We start from the raw sequence: 19,844 nt of genomic DNA, 5'->3' as shown, positions 1-19,844 counted from the left end.
GGGCTCCGTGACCTTCCTTCATCTAGGAGTAAAGTATGTGTATGGGGAGATTTGACTTGGGCATCCAGATGACATGACCTATCTATTTATTGTGGTAGAGAAGCTGTTCATGTAGTGTACCTCCCTTTAGTACACTGCTGTTAATGTGTCTGTCCTTCCAGCTGATCCTCAAAATCTTTCGTAAGGTTCTTTTGTGGTATTGTTCCAGAGCTTTCAGGTGTCCACTGCAGGTGGTTTATGACTCTGCTCCATACGGTAACGTAGAAAGGACGACGGCTGTATAGACCAAAAGTTTTGTTTGGGCCTCTGTGTCATGGTCTTCAAAACTCTTTTCCTTAATCTTGCATAGGCTTCACTAGCACTTCTCAGGTGGAGGTTGACCTCTGAGTTGATGTCTGCTTTTGAGGAAAGAATGTTGTCAATGTAGGAAAAGTATTCTATGTTTTAAAGGATAATATCGCCAATTTTTATGGAGGGCTGGATATAAGTGGCTGGTTGGGCGGTGGCTGATATAGGACCTCTATCTTTTTTATGTTCAAAACAAGACCCAGGTATCTATATTCCTTGGCAAAGGTATTCGGGATATGTTGGAAGTTTTCTTCAAAGTGTGCTGCGACAGCATTGTCATCTGCATACTGAAGCTCCATGATAGTGGTTGTGCTGACCTTATTCTTCGTTGAGATTGAAAAGCCTGTTGTCCATTCTGTACACAATTGGGATTCCCTGTGTCAGGTCTTGTCCAATGAGGTGAAGAATGGCAGCAATAAAGATGGCAAATAGGGTGAGCACAATTATACAGTCCTGATTGACTCCTGTCTTGACAGTGAAGGGCTCTGATTCAGCATCACTGTTGCTAAGTACTGTGGCTGACATGCCATCATGCAGTAGTCTCGTTAGTTGTAAGCACTCTATACCGATGGACACTTGATATTTGTTAATTTCTGGTATTTTGAATTGGCAATTCATTTCAAATCTCCATATGTAGCGTTCAGTGATGCAAAATAACAATTTTCTGTTTTATTTTAGCCTGAAGATATTTAAAAGCTCATCCTGCGCTATCACCAGCAGAAAAGTAATTGTATTAACCTAATGATAGTGGCATAGTAGTAGCAAGCAAAAGAACATGTGATAAATATCTTTCTTAACTACGTACTTTTAATGAATAAAATTAAAACATGCTTGCTTTTAAACTTTCCCATTATGTGCTCCTAACAATGAATATTGACCAAGATGTCTTTGCTCTAATTGTTAGCACCAACATAGTCTTTCTCTGTATTCAGCACGCCAATTAATTTGGCTCAAGAAAGAGGGAAGGTAAATATTATCCTTATTATCATCAGACTCTTTGCATGTTAAATTATATTCTGACTCATTTGAAATGGCATTTAAAGGTCATTACTGCTGATTATTTTAAGCAATTTGAGTTGAAATGAAATCAGCGCTAAATGTCCTTCCATGAATATTGCCATTTTTCTGCTTGCTGACAGGAAGAGAATCAATTTGTAAAATTAATTAATTGAATAGATTCTTGGTATTCTGCTGCCTTAACCTGGCATGGAACTGAACTCTTTAAATGGATGACAACACACACAAAATGCTGGTGGAACACAGCAGGCCAGGCAGCATCTATAGGGAGAAGGCTGTTGACGTTTCGGGCCAAGACCCTTCGTCGATGTATCTCTCCTTTCAGTTAGTCCTGACGAAGGGTCTCAGCCCGAAACGTCGACAGTGCTTCTCTTTATAGATGCTGCTTGGCCTGCTGTGTTCCACCAGCATTTTGTGTGTGTTGTTTGAACTTCCAGCATCTGCAGATTTCCTCGTGTTTGCTCTTTAAACCTCAGTGATTGTATCTCTGGTAGCACTCCATCACTGAAAGTTGTAAGATGGACTTTCTATGACATGGGAAAGGTTGTGAACCTCTGGTCAGCGAGCAATGAGGTGCTGTTATGGTCCTGTTCCTATTGTCTTCAGAATTACGCAATCCTGCATAGATATTTCTGAAGAATGGTGAATATGGCATTACGCTGGATACACCTCAGCATCAAAGAGGTCATCCAGGCTCTCGACTTGTGGTAAAATAGGATTTCATCCTTTTTGATTGCACAGAAGATGCATTGTATCTTGACTCTGGTTTAGGTGAGCATTGCTGGCTGACTTTCAGTGCAGTTATCACTCATAATATACCTGATAAATAACCTAGATCTTCTCACCTATAGATAGGTTTCCATCCACTCAAGGCACAGCTAGTTGTTGACCATGAGAAGAATTTCAGGTTGATCAATGGCGTGTTTCGTCGCTTCATCTGTAACTCCTTGATTTTGAGGGAATCCACATTGCTGCGTATTTTCAGCAGCTGCCAATAACCTGAGTGATGGATCATGGGGGAGCAATGGCTACACTCAGTTTCCTAGCTGCTCACACAAGTTTAAACTGAAACCTTGGTAGCTGAGTGCCAATGCTATAAGAGATATCAAAGCATTAGAATTGTAAATAAAAGCACTGTTACATTTTTACACTCCTGGTGCAACTTGCAGTACATGACAAACCAGTAGGGTAACTTGGTGGGGTGCTAGATTCTGAACAATCCAGCCAAATGTAACAACCGCAGGTGCTTGGAAAGAGGAACATGCACAAGCAGAGCCAGGGGAACACAATATGCACAAAGAAGAAGGACAAGGAAGCCTTTGAGGCAAATGTCCCAGAAAGCTACATTGGTCTTCCTTTTTTAAGGAGCCTATTAAATCATGTTCCCATTACAGACAGCGACCCTCTTTCATCTGGTCATTCACACCATCCTGGTAGACCAGCATTTAACCAGAGCAGCCCAGATGATACACACAGTTCCCTTACACACTGCTGTGCTGATCTAAAACACTGATAATTAGACACCCTTGGGACTTCAGTAATGCTGGACTGGCAGATTCTCCAGACTTTAGGATGTTATTCCTCCTAATACTCTGACACTCTTTTATTTTAATATGTTACACAGTAGTGTAATATATTTTCTTGTGAAACAAATGAGTTTAAAGGGAGTGTGGGGAATAGGCAAGTTTAAATGGAGTGGAAAATGTTGCCCAGTTTATTTAAGAGTGTAGAATGCAGTAATCTGTGAGTCAGATGCTGAACCACCGGAATTTCCAAATAATGAAATGGTGGATTATTGAAATTTTACTGTCCAGAACATCATTGAACCCCATGTAAAATGATATACTTGGAGGAGGCATGTGAATTTGCTCATGTTGTTCAGCCTCTCTGAGTTTTCTATGCCTGAGCAAAGGGATAAGAACTGCAAAATTATGATCAATTTCACGTTGGAGCGCTCGCATGCTTTGCGGGATAATATGGCAACTTCATCTGTCAGCTTGCTTCAGTTAAGTGATCCACTGAAGAGAAGCTATAATTTGTAATGGGTAACTCCTCTTAAAAGCTGGTAACATCTCTTTCCATTTGAGCAGGTTCACAAGACGTGCGCAAACCCTGCCTAAATGAGCCATTGCAAGATATGCAACAATACCAGTGCAACTTATTTCTTCAAAGTATATTATTTTTTCCAAATAAGAACTCATTGGACTGTTGCTAATGTTCTGAGAATTACTTGTACTAAATAAATTTGGAATTTAAAAATAAAATAATTGCTAGTCTCACTAATCATAACTATGAAACTATCAGATTATCATTAAAAATTTACCCGCTTCACTGATGTCCTTCAGGGAAGAAAATCTGCCATCTTCATAGGATTTGATTACTGGAAGGCTGCTCCCCTTCACTTTGAGTGCATACAGATATCCCTGAGGATCCATTAAAAATTCTTGACCAGCTTCAGAGTGTTGTACAGGACCAATTAAAGGAGCATTCGGAGATGGCCTGTGTCAAGGCATAGCTGATTGTACTGCTTGAGACCCAATGGTAGGATATGTACTTATGGGTGGAGATTTTCATAGTGTATGCATCAGGCAATCTCTCAGAGGATGGAAGAGGCAATAATGCAAATGACCTGCTGGCACTTAATACAAGAAGGAATTAATTTGAGCTGAGGGAGGGTAATTTCAAAGGAGATGGGGGGGCAATTTTTCTACAGATTGTTGGGGGTGGTGGTAGAGGCAGATACTTTAGACTTTTAAGAAATGCTTAGATATGCACACGAATGTGAGGAAAATGGAAGGTCTTTGAGTTTTGTTTCTTTTTCATCGGGGGAAATTGATGTCTTCTTTCATCAAGGTCTTTTTGTATTTAATGGCTATCTGGAGTAGACAAATGTACATGCATACTTTGATTAAAAAAAAATGAACCTGTGAACCTTTGATATTGTGCAGGCAGAATTAGTTTGGTTGGCCATTTGATTACTAATTTAATTAGTTTGGCTCAATACTGTGGGCCAGGGTGCCTGTTCTATCTGGATGGCACTTTCATTGTTTCACCCTTGGATTTGGAGCCGACCTGCCAGCAGACCCTAAATCATAGATGCCTTTCTCCATGGTCTTCAATCTCCTCAGAATCAATTTTATGAGGTCATTGTTCATAATAAATGGATGTTTGTATGTATGTGTGAGGTGACATGGTGGGCTAGGGTTCATATCTGTCTCTACTCCTGTAGAAATGAGACAAATTTCTTCAAAACAGGCTGCTATTTGAGTGGGAGAGGGATATGGTTTGCCTGGCAACACTCTGTCTCAGCTAGAGCATCCCTTTGTTTCTTTAGACCTGTGGAATTGCTAATGGGATGAATCTCTGTGTCCAGTAAGAATAGAAATCTGCTCAGTGAGGATGTCAAGCTGCTCATCAAGACGTATCACAATTTCCAAATAGCCTCAAGCTATTCCCATTTGGTCGATCAGACTCTGTTAGCCCGTTGTCTTACAATTGGTTGTACAGTATATTGAGTGTGAAAACCTTTATAGAGCATGAAGAGGTTAAGGTTAATAATGAGACTTTATTAATAAGACAAATGAGGAGGGATTATGAGGGAGCAAGAACTGGGTGATCTGTGGGATAATTGAGCAATAATCTTTTGAAGCTGGCATTACACTTAACCAGCATTTAGTAACTAAAGGAATAGAGAGCCAAATACAAAGTTATGCTAAGCCCGTATAAAACACTGGCTCTCACCAATTTTACAATACAGTATTATTAACACAATACCAATATTATTATGTCAAATTCAAAGGCACCACACTTGAGGAAGGATGTAAAGACACAGGAGGGGGTAAAAAAAAACCTATCTATTCAAAATCTAATAAATTGAGTTTACTTTTCTGGGAAAAGGGGTTGTTAAGAGAATTGGTAGACATAATAGAGTAAATAAACAGAGACTGCTTCCAGAGGCTGAAGGGTTGATAACAAAAGGACAAAAGATGAGGGACAAATATTTTGGAATTTGGAATGCTCTGACAATATGATGAGTACACATTCAATAGTATGGTGTAGAAGGGAGTTGGGGGAAAATACAGGAGAGTTCAGGCCTATCTGACTTTGAGTATGTGGAAACCTTTCTAGTGCATGAAGAGATTGGGGTTAATAATTGGAGATATTAACGAGAAGAATGACAAGAGATTACCAATGAGGGTGCAACAACTGTGGAACTTGTGGGGTAATTGTTCAGTAATATTTTGAGACTGGCATAACATTTAACAAGCAGTTAGTAAAGCATTTAGTAACCAGAGGAGCATTATCTGACTGTAGTTCAAGCATAGTCTAATTAGTAGCTAGGTTTAAAAATGGGCATTGATTTTACAGCTGGTTTTTAATTTCATCAGTACTTCTGTGAACTGTTCCTTCATCCAAAGCATTGTACTTAAGTTAATTTTTATAAGGTACTTACATAACCACAAAGCTGAGAATTTCTCCTCAAACATGCTGGGTTTCCTTCTTGCAATTTGCCAGAATCAGAATACCATTTGCTAAGTCCCATGAGTTTTACAGTTAATATTATTATTCAACCAATTTTTTTAATATTTTGTGTTCTCTGATCTTGATCATCATGGTAATTACCATTGACTTTTGTACACCACTATAACTTATTGTAGTTTTTAAAAATAATTATAATTGCTTTTGTCATAGCTGGCTGGTCATCCCTCTTAAAATGCTCATTTTTTGTGACAAGCACATTTGCATAACATTAATCAAATTCCATTGAGTTTTCATTCTTAAATATGTGATTTTTTCTTTTAAGCAGCAAATTTAAAAGATAGCTTACTTGATAATGGTTTCTTGATTCATCTTTCATAAAAGAATGTATCTCTATACAATTGAGCTTGAGCTGAATCTTATTTCTCAAAGCTACTCGAGCCAAAATTCAACATTAATCTTGTTAAGGATGTTATGTTCCAAGTAATTATTGTAAAATCCTAGAACTGGTGCATGTTACAAATTTCAGTTCATTGGATAGCTAGCTAGTTTGCTTATGGAAAATACTTTTTGTTGGTAATGAAGAAAAATTGGGAGAAAGTCAAGTTGGTTTATAAACTTCTGGGTCTACTCCCTTGCCCTCACACACACATCCATGTGTACACACACGCACATTCACACACACACAGTTTTCTCTCTATCACTTGTTCTGTCGCTCTGCTGTACAAGTCACTGATTTTGAGATTTCTATCATCTCTCTTATTCCAATATCTGTTAGTTTTTTGCCTCCCTATAGAAGAGTCTGATTCATGGAAATTGTTACCTGTAGTACACACTATTTTCATGTAATTTTTGAATTAAATTTCTGCATTCTTGTCTTTTTTATTGTTAGCACATAACTGCTGATTCTTCATTTTCTTGTTTATTGCCTTTTTGATAAATCTTATATAACTGCAGATTTTTCTGAACTATTTTGATATCTATTGTGAAATTTATGTATTAACTTGTTCATATCAAAAACATAAATGCTAGAAAATATTAACAAGTCATCCATGGAAAGAGAAAAGTTCACTGTTTCACCCAGTTGGTATTTATTGTGTGATGCAAGTTTTTGTCAATTCCTGGCAGCTGCTTTGTTTTAGAAATATACCATGTAAGTGGTGAATACTATGGTACCTCTTTTCCAATCTATCCTGTATTTTTCTTGTCTTGAAATTTTGTTGTGCACTTTACTGCTGTGTTTACAGTCTATCATCTCAGATAAGATTTTTTTTTCCTGCTGTTCGTTTGTTAATGCATTCTTTGGCTGCATTAGTAATATCTGGGAGATGGCCAGTGTGGTTCATTAGTTACTTGACAAGTGTTAAAAAGATCATTACATGTGCGCAGTGATAAAAAGATCATTACAGGTGCGCGGTGATAGAGTGATATTTCTTTATTACTTCCTCAGCAACTGTACTTTTCAAGAACAATGCAGTTTGTGGAATAGTGCTTTTTTTAAAAAAAAGCTCTTTTCTTTCAATAATTAATTCTTGAATTGTAAGCCTTCAGTTTTCTGTCTGCAGTTCATCATTTGGTGGTTAGAGCAGTCATGAGTAGATTAATTTCTCCCAGATTAGATATGATTTAATTTATTTTACTGATTTTTCTGATCAATTTTTTTCATGATTGTTTGGTTCATTACCATCTGTTTCTTCTTATTTAGAAATTGGGTGTTTTATTACTCTGGAGGTATTACTGTGTATTGGATGGGACATATAGAAGTCTAATCATCCATAACTGAATGCAGTGAACTAACTTATTTATATAAATTCCTTTCCTGTACCAACCCTGTAGCTTACACTGTGAGTTTGATCTGTGCTCCAATTTGTAGTTATGCAAATACGTTGGAAGATGACTAATTTGAATTTAATTTTTCTCTATAAATGGCTTAATGTTCACCTTAACAGGAAAATAGTTTTTAAACAATGTTTGCTTTATGGGAAAAATCTTTTTTTTTGGTCAAACAAAATTAATTTGGATTCCATAGGCCTGTGTACTTTCAACTGTTCAGTGAAGATTTAGGGGTCCAAAGAATGTGACAATTGGACAGTGAGGTAGTTGAGGTAGAGCTTCAAGTATGATTGAATTACCGTAGATTCCGGACTACAGAGCGCACCTGATTAAAAGCCGCTGGCTCTAATTTTAGAAATAAAATCAATTTTTTAATTGTAAAGGCCGCACCGGATTTTCGGCCGCAGGTGTCCCACGTTGTAATATGAGATATTTATACAGAAAGATATTACACGTGAGGATTTTTTAACTTTTAATTAAATCCATATGGTAACAAAAACAAATACATATTGCAAATGCTTTTTTTCGAACCGTGCCCGTAACGCGGCTACTTTTAAATATACGTTGCGTATACTTCTTTACTGAACAACATTCCAATATCTCCTAACGACTGGTAAAATATATATATACTGCAGCCTACCAGGAAAAGTTATTGATCGCCTTTAACTTAAAAGCAGCGTTTCGCTCCGCCGCTCGACCCCCACCTTTCCGTTTATTCGCAAACGGCGTTTTCCCACAAGACACCGCGAAACCGGGTGTGACGTCATAGCATCCCGCGATGTAGTACAGAAAACAAATATAGTTAAAACTCTTCTAACTTTAACTAGAAAATGAATTACTAAGCGAAAATATTATAAACTAAATAACTGCCATAAGGCAGCACAATGCTTCGAGTGTTTTCCATGTTGATGAGGGTGAGTACAAATGACTGATTTACAATAATTTAATTGTGAAAGTGCGCTTGATTTATCGTACAATTTCATTGGACCTCTGTGAACTACTCATCAATTTTATTGGTCCACTGTTACGAGGCAAAATGTTTACGAGGCGGCATGAAAAAAAATCATGTATTAGCCGCTCCGTTTTAAAGGCCGCAAAGTTCAAAGCTGTTCAAAATGTGGGAAAAAAGTAGCGGCTTAAAATCCAGAATCTACGGTACTGTATAACAGTGCTGGCTCAATGGGCTGTATGTCTGATTTTTTTTTACTTGTGTTTTCAAAAATATTAAACCTAGTTTGTTAAATTTAGTATTTCTCTGAATTAAAGGAAGTGGGGATTTTAGATTATGAATTAACTATCTAAAAACAGCTTGAAACAGAATATTGTACAGTTGCATCACATTGAACAAGTTGCACGAAGCTACAGATGCCTTGACAATTCACTTCCAGGTCTTGAATCTTGTGCATCACTCCAACTGTGCTTGAACAAAGAGGAGCATCTTGCTGTCAAATGTTAGGCCAGCCTCCTTCAGTTCAGGTCATCAGGCCACATTGTGGTTAAAATGTTGCTGTTTCAAAGATGAGATAGAAATTGACTTTCAGATCCTGAAATGGCACAAGTTAGCAACTAAATTCATTTATTGTTTTTAAAGTGCACTTTCATTTCAGTCAGGAATTAAGTGTAGGTAGCATTTCAAATTAAGTAATCTCTGAAGGACATCTCAAAGTTGTTAACTTCAGCTGACCTAAATGTTTAAAACTGCCTTCAAAAAATTGTATCTGACACATTTGATTAATGCTGTGTTTCTTCACATTAAAATTTCTGTTCTGAAACGTTTCTCCTTCAGGTGATGTGGTTTACAATGGGTACTTTCTGTGTTTGAATGCCATAGGCTCTAATGTTAGAGAAAAAAATGCCATGCATGTACACCATGAAGTTAAATGTAGCTTCAATATTCTATAAATTTGACTTTACTCATTTTTTACTTGATTTTTTTTCCTTTTATGCTTATTTTTATGCAGGGATTTCTTCGCGAGAGATCTATGGTAACTTTCTGCTCTATTTGTTAGTCTGATTCCAATATCTACTTTAGTGCAATGCATTTTTCATATTTTCCACTCAATTGCTTTATTATTGGATTTCAGTGCAACCACTCAATTCTAAATGCAATCAGGACTCTTATTATGGTACATTGGAACTTTAAGAATCGAAGTCACAGCTCACATATATCTATTAATTGAGATTGTTGAGAAAATTTACATGTAAATTTAGGAAAGGGATAACAAAAGTACATTTTGTCAATCAAGCTAATTTTCTCTACTTCGGATTTGATCACAAAATCAAAAGACAATTTCTTGACATGTATTAATTTAATCGTCAACTTTAATATTGCATATTGAATTGCTGACAATTATTTGGCCCTCTGAAGCCAGTTTCTAAAACTGTATTCAAATGATGATAATGATCTGAGTCCTTCTAAATCTACAGTGACCAGGGTGGTATTGGGTTTATTCTCAGCTCTGTGTAAGGTTTGGTCAATATCAGTTGGGTATGAATTTCCTTACTCTCCTGAGACGCTAAAAAGGAAGTATTTAAGCAGAATTCTGCAAATCTAGCAGTGTTAATGGCCTCTTTTAGGAAGTGGCCATGACTCTGCATTATTGACAATTCCTTTGCACTCTGCTGTCATGTCATCCAAACAGTGTGTTGATTGCTACTGCCTCGGTTCCAATGAAAATGAGTAATTTCAGTGATGCCCATCATCTTAGCAGAAATGGAAGGGCGAGGGGTCACAAAGAAAAAAAGTGATTCCATGAGGTTGTACGTTGAAGATTTTGACCATTTGAAATACAGAAATTTTGAGCAGAAATTCTTTGATATGCAATTGAGTGGAAAAATAATTCACTGAGAGATAATTAATCTTATACCTTACTAACATAATGTATTACTTTCATAATTATCCACTGATGTTGCTTGTATAAAATAATTCTTTTGAAATCGATGGAAGAAATAAGATGGGAATAATAGCATGAATTCGCATGATACACATCTAATTTTTTAATAATCTTGCATAATTTAACTTACAACATACAATCCATTATAACAGTGCATTATTATTAAAGTGTTAGTTTATGTAAACATCTCATTTGACTTCTTCACATTAATAGGCACATCAGCAGAACAGCATCAAACAGCATCTGTGGAAGGAAAAACAGAACATATTATTTCAAGGACACTATGTCAGAACTGGGGAATTGTCAAAGGGTCTTTGACCCGAAATCTAAACTCTCTGTTTTTCTTTCCATAGTTGCAGCATAAATGGCTGTTTACAGCTTTTTCTGCTTTTGTTTTAGATTTTCAGCATCTTTATTTTCCGTGTGTTCTTTCAAATATGCTTGATCATTGATATTCACGACCAGACTTTAAGCTGTTGTTAACCTGTCACTTCACGTACCTGTGCTGATTTATAATACAACCTGGCTATAAGAGTGGTGAATCCAGGCAGAATAAGTCCTGCTGTTACAGATAAATGAATACAAAGGACTGGCTGGCACTTAGGCAGGATGTGCAAATGCCAAACCTGCATTGTCAATATTTGCTGTAACAAGTGCAGGAGTAATCTACTTTGAACCTTAACAAACCAATTTCAAATTGTTTCCTTGTGGCATGACACGCCCTTATTATGTAGCTTCATGGATTATGCCCTGATACAGCTTTCTTGTCAGTCAGACTCCAGGTTTGAGAATGAGTAGTTAACTGCATCTAGCTATAATTGTACAGGATTGCTGAGAAATTGTTTCCAAAACTCCAAAAAAATCTGCAGAATCTTCCTCCTGAAACATTTCCTCTGCTTTTCTTTCCACAGGTACTGCCTGACCTGTTGAGTGTTTTCAGCACTTCGTGTTTTATTTCAGATTTCCAGCATTTACAGTTTATTGACTTCCTGACAAAGATGCTCTGCAGATGAAAATTGCCTTAATCTAGAATACAGCAACATTGTTTCCATTCTTGGGTGTCAAAACAACATTCAAGATATTCTGCTTCGGACTTAGTGGAGAGAATTTTATTTGCTATAACACATTTTATTTTTGAATTACACTCTTAAGTGAGATCAACAATGATGTAGCAATCAAAATTGATCCCTTGTGTAATTTACTACCTCAGTAGCCTGAGAGTAAATCATATTTACTCATAGAAAACTGGATTTTATCAACTTCATTTACCCTGAAACTGTACTGTTTAAAACACTTCACTAAAGATTCATCCTCCTTTTCTCCCAGAAACCAACTGCAGCCTTCAGCAGAGGCTCATATGTGGATGAGTAGTAAGTAAAGAAATTGCATCTGAAAATCTGAATCAAAATAGTGAATTGCTGGAAACACTCAACAGGTTGGACAGCATTCATGTGAAAAGAAAGAAAGATAATTTAGTTTTTGAGGTCCTGTCTATGGTGGTCAAAATCAAGGTTATTCCCTGCCTCCTGGCCTCACTACCGTTCTAGACTCTGTCTGCTGATCACTGCAATGTCTCAGTTCGACACTGTTGCATTAGAGAAACTACACATTACTAAAGGGGAAAAAAAACACCTACTTTCCCTCATGTATGTAAGAGAAATACTTAGTTTGTTTCTAATCAAAATGGTGTTGGGTTACTATATTTATTGGTCGTTCTACTTTTTTTATGTATTAACTTGTGTAAGAGAAGGAAAAGTTTATGTTCATTTTAAATATGATGGCTAGGCTACCAGTTTAAAGCTTTCTTTTTGCCCTTTTATAATTGTCTTACATTATGTATAGCCAGAACATGTTTTTGGGGGTCAGAAGCATCCATGCAAGACGGAGCTTTCTGATTTTCTCTTGCCCTCTATTGTTACGCAGCAGTGGCACTGGTCCTCTGCATGGTCAAGATGGAGGAAAATTCTTGAAAAGGACGATAGGTTCTTCTATCCTGCTAGGATGAAAGAGTGCTTCACATCTGGTGTTTCACCAGATGTTATAGTCTAGAATTCACTTGTTTTTCATGCCAATAATCTTTGTGTCTCATTGCTAATCAGTCTGATTCTATTACATATTTTTGACCAATACAAAGATGGAATAAAACACATTTTGAGAACATTATTTGAACATTTTAGTGCTACTTATATCTTATTGGCCTTCATACTAAAGATATTCTTTGAAAATGACAGAGTTCTGACACCACTGAACACTGACATTGCAACAGTAGTCCCATAACATAGATTATGTAACTCAATATTTCCTAACTATTTCCCTTTGCTGCAACAGAGTGGGACTGTATAAATTTGCCTTGTCACAATGAGCAATAGGAAATGTAAGGCAAGTTAGATATCCCTTTCAAAAAGAATGCACATATACGACCCAAGTGTGTTAATTTTTTTGGACTTCTTTATTCTTTGGTCACTTACCATTTGAACACAAGAGAAAACACAGCTGCAAGCCTTCACATTCTTCAGAAACATTGTAGTTGCAGTTGTGACATACTAAAGCATTTGCTTTTGTTATAAGTTACAAATATGGCCATTCTCTAGCTTTCCTATAGTAAATGTCATCAGTACACAGCAATTATTCAGAACATTATACACATGACGAGATTAGAATAAAACATAGCTAAGGAGTAATCTTGATATACTTCTATTAGTAGAACTTCCTCCGGTGTTAAATCTTTGAAATGTTTGCTTACTAGAATAAGTGCTTACTAGAATAAACACAATCTTTGGAATTAAATAACTCCCTTTATTATCTATATATAAATGATCAACACTCAAATCTCTGATACTTCAGTCAAATCAGTGAATGGCATGAGTCAGAAACAAAGTCTGGGTTTCTAAATGCTGTTAACAGGCATGCTGCTGTTGATCATTGTTATTTGATTTGAACTTAGTAGTTAATTTAGATTCTGTAATTCTCTGTCACTATTTATTTTTGAAACACCAGATCTGTGAAGTTATGTAGAGAACACGAAATGCATGACAATGGTTAAATGCATGTAGTAGTGATTGCACTAAAAATTGTGATTCTAACTACTGGGGGGGGGAGGGGCTATGAACTTGTGTTGTAGTGGTAAGGTTAAATTTGAATCCTGATCACCAGTTTTTCTGATTTTGTTTTCAAACAAATGTGATCGCTTATGTTCAAATTAAATGACAGTTAACGAATGACATAATGTGCTCTCTGCACAGCTTCTGTGTAGCCTCTGTGCCCCTCTGGCAGGTTGAATATGAATACAACACGTCTGATACATTTTTACACATGAAGTGTATTTGTATGCTGAGATAAATCTAATGGTAAGGGAAATAAATATTTTTAAAAATTGTAGGATGCGTTTTATTCACTTGTATTTCCCCATTTGGTCTTATAGATGATAAGTACATTCGTCCACTTACATTTTGGATCATCGGAGATTTTGATGACTCATCAGGGCGGCAGTTACTGTATGAAGCCCTTAAGCATCTGGTAAGATATCACAATAAAAGCCATCAATATACCTCTCTGCACATCCAACTACTGATAAGTCAAGTCATACAAACCAAGCAAGTTTGATATTCAGGCTGCAGTTATGAAACAAAGGATTGCTGCAATTGGCTCTAGTGTGGTGGTACTTTGAAAAGATAACTGGATGACTGATTATTTTACAAAGCATTACAAATACAAGTGTAATGGGAGCACAGTGCTCTTCATATAATACCGTAGATTCCGTACTACAGAGCGCACCTGATTAAAAGCCGCAGTCTCTAATTTTAGAAAGAAAATCAATTTTGTACTTGTACAAGCCGCACCGGATCTTAAGCCGCAGGTGTCCCACGTTGTAATATGAGATATTTACACAGAAAGATATTACACGTGAGGATTTTTTAACTTTTAATTAAATCTGTATGGTAACATAAACAAATACATATTGCAAATGCTTTTTTTCGAACCGTGCCTGTAACACGGCTACTTTTAAATATACATACGTATCGGTAACACACAAATTACATTGCATATACTTTTTTACTGAACAGTGCACGAACAACATTCCAATATCTCCTAACGACTGGTAAAAAAATATATACTGCAGCCTACCAGGAAAAGTTATTGATCGCCTTTAACTTAAAAGCAGCGTTTTCGCTCGGGTCTAATGCGCTCCCCCCCACCTTTCCTTTTATCGCAAACCGGTATTTTCCCACAAGACGCGGCGAAACCGGATGTGACGTCATAGCATCCCGGGATGTAGTACAGAAAACAAATATACTTAAAACACTTCTAACTTTAACTAGAAAATACTAACAAATGAATTACTAAGCGAAAATATTATAAACTAAATAACTGCCATAAAGGCAGCACAATGCTTTTCTTCGAGTGTTTTCCATGTTGATGAGGGTGAGTACAAATGACTGATTTACAATAATTTAATTGTGAAAGTGTGCTTGATTTATCGTACAATTTCATTGGACCTCTGTGAACTACTCATCAATTTTATTGGTCTACTGTTACGAGGCAAAATGTTTTTGGCGGCATGAAAAAAAATCATGCATTAGCCGCACCGTAGTAAAATTCAAAGCTGTTCAAAGCGTGGGAAAAAAGTAGCGGCTTATAATCCGGCATCTACGGTACTTCTTTGTGGCAATCTTCAGAAGTTCACTGATACCAAGAGCTAACTGGCATCATTATAGACAATAGACAATAGGTGCAGAAGTAGACCATTCGGCCCTTCGAGCCTGCACCGCCATTTTGAGATCATGGCTGATCAATTCATATCAATACCCGGTTCCTGCCTTGTCCCCATATCCCTTGATTCCCCTATCCATAAGATACCTATCTAGCTCCTTCTTGAAAGCATCCAGAGAATTGGCCCCCATTACCTTCCAAGGCAGTGCATTCCACACCCCCACAACTCTCTGGGAGAAGAAGTTTTTCCTTAACTCTGTCCTAAATGACCTACCCCTTATTCTCAAACCATGCCCTCTGGTACTGGACTCTCCCAGCATCTGGAACATATTTCCTGCCTCTATCTTGTCCAATCCCTTAATAATCTTATATGTTTCAATCAGATCCCCTCTCAATCTCCTTAATTCCAGCGTGTACAAGCCCAGTCTCTCTAACCTCTCTGCGTAAGACAGTCCAGACATCCCAGGAATTAACCTCGTGAATCTACGCTGCACTTCCTCTACAGCCAGGATGTCCTTCCTTAACCCTGGAGACCAAAACTGTTCTTTCTTAATTTGTGCCTTAAGAGAGGAAAAGAGAAAATTTGTAGGAATTTATTACTATGAAGATTGGGTATCACCAATTATTTGTTGTATTACAACTTTGTTCTGATTACTATTCTGACACTCTGGATTCATCTCAAAGAAAGACAAAATTGGGCAAAAAGACTAGAAATAGATTTTAGATGATCTACACCTACAAAGAAACATAAAAACATAACCTGAGTGGTTCTCACCAGGGCTGGGATCATTGGGAGGATGTTCTTGCCCTTTACCTGTGCAGTTATCAATGGAGGAAGCTACTCACAAGAGGTACATTGGCCATGCTAGATGATACCAAGAACATAAGTTTGTCTGCCTTTGAGGAGATAGAGGTTTTGTTTATTGAGATACAGTGCAGAATAGACCCTTCTTGGCCCTTCGAGCCACGCTCCCCTGCAACCCCTGATTTAACCCTAGCCTAATCACAGGACAATTTACAATGACCAATTAACCTACCAACAGAAAGTCTTTGGACTGTGGAAGGAGACCAGAGCACCCAGAGAAAACCCATGTGGTTACAGGGAGAATGTACAAACTCCTTATAGACATAAGCAGGAACTGAACCCGGGTCGCTGTTACTGTAAAGCATTGTATTAACCACTACACTACTGTGATTTTGAGCAGGGGGTGAGAATTCTTTGAATTTCAGAGAGGGGACTGGGAAGTTCTGGATTATGAAATACCTGCCAAGATGGAGATCTTATTTGTGGGGTCATGGGTTGTAAGTGATGCATTTAGAGACCTGCTTTGGATAGCATCAGGATTACCATAAGACCATAAGAGATAGGGGCAGAATTTGACCATTTGGCCCATTGAGTCTGCTCCGCCATTTCATCATGGCTGAATCATTTTTGCTCTCAACCCCATTCTCCTGCTTTTTTCCCACAGCCTTTCATGCCCTGACTAATCAAGGACCTATCAACCTCCACCTTAAATATATCCAATGACTTAGCCTCCACATTTGCCTGTAGCAGTAAATTCCACAGATTCACCACCCTCTGGCTAAAGAAATTCCTCATCAGCTTCATTCTAAATGGACATCCCTCTATTCTGAGGCTGTGTCCTCTAGTCCTAGACTCTTCTACTATAGGAAACATCAGCTCCACATCTACCCTATCTAGGCCTTTCAGCATTCAATAGGTTTCAATGAGAATACCATTCAGTCTTCTAAGCTCCAGCAAGCACAGGTCCAGAGCTACCAAATGCTCCTCATTTGATAACCCTTTCATTGCCAGAATCATTCTTGTGAACCTCCTCTAAATCCTGTCCAATGTCTGCACATCCTTTCTTAGATAAGGGGCTCAAAACAGCTCACAATACTCTAAGCAAAGCTTCAAAAATACAATATAAAGCCACAGCATTACATCTATGCTTTTATATTTTAGTCCTCACGAAATGACTGTGAATATTACATTTGCCTTCCTCACCACCGACTTAACCTACAAGTTAACCTTTAGGGAATCCTGCAAGAGGACTCCCAATACCCTTTGCACCTCAGATATTTTAATCTTCTATACATTTAGAAAATAAGCTACGCTCTTGTTCCTTCTACGAAAGTGCATGATCATACACTTCCCAACACTTTATTCCATTTGCCACTTCTTTGCCCATTCTCCTAATCTGTCTAAGTCCTTCTGCAGCCTCCCTGTTTCCTCCACAGCACCTGCCCCTACGTATATCTTCATATCGTCTGCAAACTTGGCTACAAAGCCATCAATTTTGCCATCCAAATCATGGGCATATAATGTAAAAAGAAGAGGTCTCAACACCAACGCTTGCAGAACTCCACTAGTCACCAGCATCCAACCAGATTCTCACTTTATTCTTACTCGTGCCTCCTGCCAAGCAGCCAATCATCTATCCATGCTAGTAATACCTGGAAGGAAGTGGCTTGAGATGAAGCCAGAGAAAAGCAATACTTTGCTGGCTGTTGACAGTGACATGGTTACAGTACTAAGCAAAACTCTTAGATACCCTAGACTTTTTATATAGTTTCAGATAGCATGTCCTCCACAGAGCCCTGATTTCAACATCATCGGAGCATTCTGGAATTATTTGGAGAGATAGATGAAAATGAGAAAATAAAACTCTGCAGGAGAACTGTGGCAAGTTCTTCAAAATGCTTGGATCAACCTACCAGCTGATTTTCTAAAACAGCACAACAGTGTGCCAAAGAGGATTAATGCAGTTTTAAAAGTGAAGGAAGGTCTTACCAAATATTGATTTGATTTGCATTTTTACTGTTCACTTGTATTTTTTTGGGAATTAGAAACTTTTCATTATTTTTGAAAGCATCTTTGCTTTACAGATATTTTTTTACATGTGCCTAAGACTTGTACCGTACTGTACATACTCAAGATCTGATCTTTTATAGCTGAAAACTTCAGTAGAAATTACTGTAGTAAATAACATATTCTTAAGGCGTTTAGATGGATTATTGCGAGGCCTCCATTGTGTCAGAAAACATGGTCATTGGGATACATTTCAGGTAAGACTGAAGTGCAGGGTTCTAAGATTTTCCTCCCACCCCAACCCCTCAGCATCATACTGACTAATATGCAGTCAGAAAACAAGAACGAGGGTTTCAGAGCAAGAACGCTTAATGGGAGGGATATGAGGGATTCCTGTGTACACTGTTTCAAAAAGAAATGCCTCAGCCCAGCTCTCCTGACCTGGCTTTCCATCCTGAAGGTTTTTTGATCCACCATATAGACCAGAATGTAGCATAGGTTAAGGGTAAAGTTGGAAGCGTCTCATATGGTCCCATGCTTCATAAAGAACCTAGTATTCATTGCATTCATTGTGTATTTCTTAACCTTTATTAGCCCTCTTTTACACTTACAAGGATGTTCTACCATACCAAATAATAATATCATCCTGTACCCTAAGGCAATCCACTTCACTGTCAATTTTCGTGTGAGCAGTGAACTTACTAATCACACATTTTTTATTCACAGTGTCGTTAAATGTATCTAGCAAACAGTAAGGATTGTAAGTACACCACTGATCACAGCCTTTCAATTACACAAGTAACCCTACACTGTGACTCTGCTGCTTATTACCAAGCCAGTTTGCTAATTTGATTGCATCCCATGGGGTCTAACCTTTTTGGCTTCCCAAATGAGACCTTAACAAAAGTCTTATTGAAGTCCTTGTAGACTACATCAATCATACTGCCCACATCAATGCATTTTGTTTCCTCTTTGAAAAATTGGTCCTATCTTATCTCCGAATAAAGACATACTGACTATGTAAATAATACCTACCTTTACAAGTGAAAACTGTTCATTGATGGTTATGTCTTTACCTGTGGCTGCAAGATTCTTGGCCTTGCCTGCAGCAATACTCTGAGTGATGGAAGTCGGGCACTGAAGCACTCAGAATGGGTTTCTCAGCTGCAGAAGGTTGGAGAAAACATTCCCTATTATATATGCATTATTACTTTGGAAAGCCTGTTGTATGTTTTGCAGCTGCTCAGTCAGGTCTCAGTATTAATGAAGTGAACCTTTAATTACCCTTTAAAGCAACAAACTAGCATGATGTGCTGGTTAGAGTGAGAATATTCCATGGCAGTTGAATCGTGAAGCTTTGAGTTACATTTTCTGTTGTATGAGAAGAAAGACAATAAAAAGACATCATTAAGTGTGTGTCTAACATGTGAACAGAGATTGCAACAGAATGTGCTTTGTTTAATTTTGAGATTGGTGAGATTCCACGAAGAAATAATTGCAAGTATAATATATCTTGGGTGTCTTCACTTTAAGTTGCAAAAGAAAGTATTCTCACGCCATCCAATCAGTATGCTGATGGCTAATCCAAGTACCTTTTCAATGGTATGCATCTAATCAGAGCATCTGTATATCTAAACTGCAGACATATGTCTGCAGGTGATTAATAAATATTGCATGCTTATTTTCTGCACCTGTTGAATTATGCACACATTGTTCCTTATTAATGGTCTTACCTGTCTTCTAACTATTTT

The 19,844-nt window shown here is 37.6% G+C and overlaps 1 protein-coding gene across 2 annotated transcripts in view; it reads left to right on the top strand.

The window, feature by feature from the left end:
* The window catches only part of uggt1 (UDP-glucose glycoprotein glucosyltransferase 1), a 177,258-nt gene that overhangs the window by 60,618 nt on the left and 96,796 nt on the right, over positions 1-19,844 (top strand). The window contains exons 21-22 of one of the 2 annotated variants that reach the window (XM_073040805.1): positions 9,639-9,662; positions 13,993-14,087. In XM_073040805.1, coding sequence (XP_072896906.1) covers positions 9,639-9,662; positions 13,993-14,087 — 119 coding nt within the window. The remainder of the gene's footprint in view (positions 1-9,638; positions 9,663-13,992; positions 14,088-19,844) is intronic. The other variant, XM_073040806.1, reaches the window with a different exon arrangement.

This window comes from Hemitrygon akajei, chromosome 3 (assembly GCF_048418815.1).
Source record: "Hemitrygon akajei chromosome 3, sHemAka1.3, whole genome shotgun sequence".
Lineage (NCBI taxonomy): Eukaryota > Metazoa > Chordata > Chondrichthyes > Myliobatiformes > Dasyatidae > Hemitrygon > Hemitrygon akajei.
This window is presented reverse-complemented; position numbering and strand designations above follow the sequence as displayed.